The sequence below is a fragment of the Plasmodium fragile genome, assembly GCF_000956335.1.
Source record: "Plasmodium fragile strain nilgiri unplaced genomic scaffold supercont1.56, whole genome shotgun sequence".
NCBI lineage: Eukaryota > Apicomplexa > Aconoidasida > Haemosporida > Plasmodiidae > Plasmodium > Plasmodium fragile.
This window is the reverse complement of record NW_012192636.1, coordinates 86,219-93,511: the sequence shown is the minus strand read 5'-3', so window position 1 is coordinate 93,511 and position 7,293 is coordinate 86,219. Positions and strand designations below refer to the sequence as shown.

General features: G+C 45.2%; 3 protein-coding genes across 3 annotated transcripts; 1 reads left to right on the top strand and 2 right to left on the bottom strand.

Annotated features, from left to right (window-relative positions):
* Positions 1–429: 429 nt before the first annotated feature.
* AK88_04206 (uncharacterized protein) lies at positions 430–1,110 on the bottom strand (the record flags this gene model as incomplete). The annotated part of the gene is made up of 1 exon (XM_012481816.1): positions 430–1,110. One exon carries the CDS (start codon positions 1,108–1,110, stop codon positions 430–432), a length of 681 nt encoding a protein of 226 aa, XP_012337239.1.
* A 1,358-nt stretch (positions 1,111–2,468) lies between these two features.
* AK88_04205 (ribosomal protein L15) lies at positions 2,469–4,178 on the top strand (the record flags this gene model as incomplete). Its single annotated transcript, XM_012481815.1, has 1 exon — positions 2,469–4,178. The coding sequence occupies one exon, from the start codon at positions 2,469–2,471 to the stop codon at positions 4,176–4,178; it is 1,710 nt and encodes a 569-aa protein (XP_012337238.1).
* A 515-nt stretch (positions 4,179–4,693) lies between these two features.
* AK88_04204 (uncharacterized protein) lies at positions 4,694–6,892 on the bottom strand (the record flags this gene model as incomplete). The annotated part of the gene is made up of 1 exon (XM_012481814.1): positions 4,694–6,892. The coding sequence occupies one exon, from the start codon at positions 6,890–6,892 to the stop codon at positions 4,694–4,696; it is 2,199 nt and encodes a 732-aa protein (XP_012337237.1).
* Positions 6,893–7,293: the final 401 nt, after the last annotated feature.

Genomic DNA, 7,293 nt, shown 5'->3' with positions numbered 1-7,293 from the left:
AAAAAAAAAAAAAAAAAAAAAAAAAAAAAAAAAAAAAAAAAAAAGTTGAGCACACATATAGCTATAGGTGCGTGTAACACTCGTCGTTACAGCAGAAACAGCAAATGTGTCGTATGTATGGGTGCAGATCGCTTCATCAGTTTTGCGTGGAACATCCTGTGCGATCACACCTCATGTAGGACCCCACTCCCCCCATTTCCAAACCATGAAGAGGAAAATAGGGGAGAAAACTTCCCCAATGTGGCTTCGACAGCCCAAATGATACATAATTAAAAAAAAAAAAAAAAAAAAAAAAGTAATAGTTACTGTGACAGGAAAAAAGGGGAACAACACAGCAACCCTATGGGATGGTATGCGAAATAAGGAGGGGGCCTCCATCTCCCTGAGTGACTTCCCCATAATAAATACAAGTACACACACAACAGCTGCTCATATGTCGACCAGGACAAAGGCCTCCCAGAGGTCCTCCGTCAAGCAAATTCTTAGCTCATGTTTTGTAATAGCCTTTATCTCTGTGCCACATTCGTGCACATCAGGCGAAAATATATCACCATAAGCACAGGCCTCGATGAAAAAGGACCTCTGATCGAATACTGAAATGTCCACATTTTTACAAATGATATATTCACTGCCATACAGGAAGTGGCATTCTGTTAAGAAATTGTATAGTAGGTCTTCCAGGCTCTCCCCGCTAGCTGTTATGTGCCTTGATAATGTTGGCTCCACTTTGTCTAAGTTACACATGTAATTAAACATTGACACGCATGCAGACTCGAAGCACTCGCTTAGGGTCTTTCCGTAACTGTGTAGGATAACATCGGCTGGGTGGTCCAGGTATTCGTAGTGGTACGTCTTTTCGAGTTGGCCATCCTGTATTTTCTGCTTGTCATAGGGCAGGGCTACGTTCTGCGCTATCGCTTCGTCTTGGCTGTCCATATGTACGCTGCTCTCGCTTTTTCCGCTCTCACCAGATTCTTCCGCGCTGTCGTACCCACTCTGCTCCCCGTTATCCTCCGACTCCTCCCCGTCACTACTAGCAGTGTCCCTACCAACTCGTCGTCTCCCTCTCTGGGGCAAGGAAAGAATTTCATTGTTGGACGGTTGCTTCATATTGCTAGCGCAGTGTGCGTTCGCATGTAGAGGTATGCAACAAAGGGGTGTATCCTATGCACGGAGATAAATTCTCCAATGTGGGCAAAACTAAATGAGCTGTAAAGAGTGCAGCAACGTGGACAAGATCCCGATCTTCTAAAGTTGTAAAAAAAAAAAAAAACCTGAACAAGTCAGGCATTTTATACAAAGAAAAGCCTCTCAAGAAGTCAGCTATTTTTCACAAAAAAAAAAAAAAAAAAAAATTCACATATTTTCACCTAACCACAAAAAGGATATGAATAACATTTCTACGTCGTTAAAACAAAACGACCTTGTTAGTTACAGGCACCGCCTGGCGAGGAGCAAAGGCCCCTTAAAAAGGAGTGCAACATTTGGAGAGCAAGTTTCTTTTGCGTGCCTTAAAATTTACACAAGCCAATTCGCGTATGTGCGTCAATACACCTTTTTTTTTTTAAATTCATTTACGCGCTATAAACCCATGTGAGCGCAAGTGAGGAAAATCCTAGTTGGAAACAGAGGAGGAACAATGGAATGCTCCTGTGCGCGTGACATATGCACGGAAGTATGCATGTGTATGCAATACACCACATGTGAAAAGGGTTGAAGGCACTTTGCCTTTTTGAAGTGCCATTGAGAGGGATGCACTGTTTCTTTTTTCCACCCAGGGGGCACATTTTATCTTTTCCTTCTGGGGCAATTCACTCGTTAGCTTTGCAAAAAAAAAAAAAAAGGGAGATCAGGACGCAGTCACTGCAGAGGGTGAGTGATCGTTCGGGGGGCAGACACAGAGAAGGGCGACAACGCGGGGTACACCTGGTACGAGGCAACTCAGCAGCTGCGCCACTGCAGCGGAAAAACAGGACGCAACGCACCACTTGAAGAAGGGACACCCGTGTGTGGGCTTCTCCCCAGTGGGATTATACCCCGATCGCACTTCTGAACAAAGCGATTTGCGAGAGCACGTTTATCCCGCCGAACGACACGAAATGAATGGAAGCACAATGCCCCCTGTGCAGTCATCCAAATTGAGACGTCTTCACCGAATTGAACTCCGAAGGGGTACACATAGACTCGCAGACATGCACATGCATGGACCGATCGGGTGCATCCTTTTTTGGTAAAAAGGGAGAGGGGGGCTTGTTCACCTTAAGGGGGGGGTGACATAAGATACAACATCGACCCGTGCAGAGATGCAGCGCATGGTTCTCACATGTGTTGTGCGGAGCGATACGTGAAACTGCGTCGGTGTGGCCCCACATTAGTGCAGTGAGAGTTAAGAGCTGCGTGAACCCACTTGAAGCTTCGTTCAGCCCTGCTGAGGGCACTATGGCGCCTCTTAAAAGGCCGCCTCCAAAATGAGGTGCCCAGCTTTTTTCCTGCTGCTGTGCACGACGCTCGTAAGAGGATTCGTCATCAGCGACCTCCAAGGGGGCCCCCTGAGCGCGACGCAGAAAAGCCCGCTGAGCGAGCGAAGACACAAAGGGGTCGTTCCAGGGAGGAAGAAAAGGCACCTGAACCTCTTCAAAGAAGAGGAGGTGGAGGAAAAGTACAACATGATCGACACGATTAACAGTCTGTTGGGGAAGGTAAAGCGACAGTTCAATATAGATTTCGATGTGGAGGAGGAAAAGCAGGCTCGGGCTAAGACGCAGGAGAGCAGCGGAGAAGGAAGCACCAGCGAGGAGCATGACTTGAATGCAAAAGATGACCCAACTAAAAAGCTGCACCGACGCGATCAAAACGACCTGAGAGGAATCTTCGGTACCATGATGGATGGGAGCTTCAAAATAGGAAGAGCAAACACCATGTTTAAAGAATTGAAGGAGGAGAAAAAACTTGTGGACAAAAAGTATAAGGCACTAATTAATAGGAAGATTTACCTGAGGTATAAACAATTCAAGCAGCTAGAAGAGGACATAAAAAACGGGGTCTTTAAATCTCCTTACAATGAAGAACAGAAGAAGTTTTTACAAAACGTGCTTAAGGAACAGGAGCAAGCCATAGAACTCATAATTAAAGAAATCGAAAAGGTAGAAAAGAACCAATACCTAGTGTATGACGAAAAGAATGAACAGCTAGTAAAACTGAGGGAAGAAATCACAAAAAAAATTAACGAAGTAAAAGTCAAGCACCAAGAGGAAGCCATCAAATTAGGGATTAAAAAAGTTATGGATGATTTATATGAACAGACAAAAACCCCGCTGGTTTGGGATTTGACTCAGATGGATTGGCCCAGGGCCATTTACCCTTTGATTAATGATATGAAGCTGAAAGCGGATGTCTACTGGGAGTCAACAGTTGTTGGAGGGAACAGAGAAGAGAATGAGTACTTCATCACCCCTTTTAACATACCTTCCATGGAGGACAAAAAGAAGAGACGGAAGGGGCGAGGTGTAGGAAGTAAAAGGGGAGGATCATCTGGAAGAGGAATGAAAGGACAAAAAAGTAGAAGTGGAGGATCCATCCCCTTAGGCTTTGAAGGGGGTCAAACACCACTGTATAGAAAATTACCAAAATTTGTTGCCGCCCCAATGGGACCAGGTTACCATTTCAACCGGTATGACTACGAATTAATTCCACTCAACTTAATTAATTTGGCTTACACAAGAAGTGGACAGAAAAAGTACCTCGAAATTGACTGGAATGTGATTGACAAAATGGGACTGCGCATAGGAAAGTACAAACGGAAACACCCCATTAAGGTCGTCGGGTGTAATTTGAAGAAGTACAAAATGAAGCACGGCTTTGACTTTGAGTTTTACGCGAAACATGTCATCGTAAAGGCGCATTCCTTTACAGTTAAGGCGGCGCGTGAAATTATTAAACTCGGCGGGAGGTGCCTCTTGCTGAAGAAGAACACCCAAGACATTGTGTACGCAGAGTATAACCCCGACGATGAGAACTTGAACAGGATTCCGCGTCGAATTGTCTTCTCTGGCAAGCCCTCCAAGTATGAGCGCAAGTTGCACTGGTTGAAGAGGGTGAAGATGGAGGAGCAGCGTCGCGCGGAGGGAGAAGCGGGCGAAGTGGGCGATGTGGACAAAGCCAACGAAGTGAACGGATGACGAACGTGGTAGCCAAAAAGGCGCGCACAACAATTTGCAAAAAAATATATGAATATATTTTTTTTTTTTTTTGAACTTTTTGCATGAACTGTTAATAGAAAAAAGTGCAAAAGGGAGGAGCAAATAGCTAGCTTGTTCAGGCAAAAAAAAAGTTGGATGCAAATGTACACACGCACCACCAGTGAGAAAAAAAAAAAAGGCAAACACTTCGAGGTTGTGAAACTTGTTAAGCGGCAACACGAGGGGAGAAAAGTCGTGCTTGTGTTTGTCCAAATCAGGCTGGACGGGTCTTCTCTCACGACGGCTGTATGTACCGCCAATATAAGGAAAACAAAAAAAAAAAAAAATACCACTCCAGCGTTAACTTGGGTAGGCAGGACGGGCATCCGTCCTTCCAACGTCACTACACAAGGCGAGGTGATCCCCTCGTGTGTACGCCCTTTCCTTTTAAGTTAACTCACTTTGCGCATTTATATAAAGGCTCATGCGCCAAGTGGAGGCCAAGGGGGCACCCTCTAGCCTCGCTTATCCCTCAGGAAATTAAAAAGGAGAATATGAAATGCAATGAGCGCATTGCAAAAAACCTTCTGTACATTTTGGTCCATTTGGCTTGGCAAAATATTGTTTGACACACAAATGTCAAATAAGTGAACATAAGTGATTAAAATGTGTTCACTGATCATGGAGTTTACGTAGCTGATGTGATTGTCGATGATCTCGAGGATGTTCAAAAACTGCTTGTCCAAGTGGGGCACACATTTGCACTTCAAGTCGTTTAGCAGTAAATTAATTGCATTTTTGAATATGTTTAGCGTGTCCGAGTGAATGACTTCCTTTAAGTTGATTTCCACGCAGCACTTCATCTCCTTGCCCTTTTCACCACTGGGGGTGCATTCGTTTTGCGCGTCTTCCTTTTGCACTTGTTCTTTTTTCTTGTCTTTCTTTAGGGGACCCAGGTGTTTACTCGCGTGATCACCCCCTTCGTCGTCGTTCTGCGCGTCCGTCTCGCCATGCGTGGGGGAGGGCATGCCCGTGCCGAGTTGGTCCGTGAAGTCCACGTTGGGGGATTCCTCCCCATTGAAGGTTTCTCCACCGTTGGAGCTTTCTTCCCCATTGGAGGTCTCTCCACCGTTGGGGAGCACGCTCGAAATGAACAGTGAGTCGTTCTTCTCGCACAGGCCCCTTAGCTGCCTTTTGCTAAAGTCGCAATTCTTGCACTTGTTCCCCTCGGCGTGATTGCAACTTTTAATTTTTTTAAGAAAAATGGCACCCCCATTTTTTATGCATTCCCTTTTTTCATTTACAACACTTTTTTTTTTAAAGTTCTTTCGGTTCCACCCAGAGCCCTGTTCCCCTCCCACACTCAAAATCTTATTGGGCGCTTGCTTTAAGTTCATTTTTAAGAGTCCACTTTGTTTTACATACAGGGTATTTTTGTTTTTCGTTTTTTTATGTTGTCTCATGTAGCTCAGTATTTTGCTCCCTTGGAACTTCACACTGTTTGTTTTGTCCTTGCCGTTCATGTCTTTATTGCAGTTGGTGATTTTTTTTCCAAGTATGTTCTTCCCTACCTTGTGTGTTTTATCCCCACCTTGCTTACTCTCATTGTTGTGGTCCATTTTATAATTGTCGCTGGAGGTAGGTATGGGGGGTACAGGATAATTGTCCGCCCCGTTAATGTGTCCATTGAGGCTGTCTACACTGGAGGAACTACTCTTCCCCTTTTCGTTCATAGTGTATAGGTGCTCCTTGCTCAAAGAGTCTTCCTCACTGAAGCACGTCCCATTGCACTCATCGTTATGAACAAGATGTGTAGATTTGTTTCCCTCCCTAGACAACGCCATTTCGGTCTTTGTATATGTTTCCTTCTGCTTCAGACAAGTGATGGAGCAGAGACTACCTTGTAGAATATTATGGTTAGAATAATCTTCCATTCCTTGGTCATATCTCAATTTGGAACTAGAGCCATCGAACATGTACGAAGTTTCACTTTGCTCCTCCCCATCGTCGTTGGTGATGGTATGTGTATGTAACCCATTTAGTACGAGTTGCTGGTTTAGCATTTTTCCCCCTTCTCTTCTCTCCCCCCAGTTGTCATTCTGCTGCTCTGATTTGTAGGGTCCACTTTTGGTCGCGGCGTTGCAGATGGGGGAAGAGATGTAATGGGCATGTTGTCCCCTTTTCAACCCCCTTGTTTGAACGGCACTTTTATTTTTTCTACTAACACCCTTCCCATTGTTCGGGTCCTTTTTAATTTTTTTCTCCTTGACTTTACCACTGGGGGATCTATATTTCCTCTTCAAATTAATTATGGGGTCGTGATTCATTTCGAGGAATTCACTGTTTAGGTTCCATTTGAGGGGTTTGTTAAAATCTTCATTTATGCTGTTATATATATAATTAATTTCCTTTGTCTTAATGGTCTTAATGGCTAGTTTCCTGGCTTCATGGAATCCGAATTTTTGCACAGAGTAATATTTCCTTGCTGATTTTGTTCCTTCAGCCCACCTGGCTTCCCAACTGTTTTTGTGCAGATCGTACCAGACGCCGGAGACCCTAGGGAGACACTTGGCGAGGTTCCTCAAATCCTGGGCACAGATATCCTCTTCCTCTTTTTTTATTCCATTTTTAAAACACCTCTTCACGAACGTGACGTAGTTTTCCAGGTCCAACTCTTTTAGCAGCTCGTCCGAGTTCCCCAGGTTGGTCGACATTTTGGGTGGGGGGGGGAAAAGGAAAGCACAACAGAGTGGCGCAATACGGCGGCGCGATAGAGCGGCGCGGTAGGGTAGCCCTATAGCACAGCGCCGTAAAACAGCGCGGTAGAAGGAAGCTTGGGGGAAATGCCAAGCAGTTTACCCCTTCAAGCAAAGAACAAGGCTGCGCTATAGGAGGACCATTCGGGCGTCGCCAAGCGATTGCACCGGTTAGCCGCTCCGTCTACACGAGCACGACGTTGTGGGCGGAAGTCTTTGTGTCGGTCGCTATCCAATCGCACATGCGAAAAAAGACGCACAAAAAAGAGGCACGCTTCATGGACATGTGTAGACATATCCTGCGCTTTATTTTCCACGAGGTTCCTTTTCCCCCCCCCGTCCGTAATTTTTTATAAGCG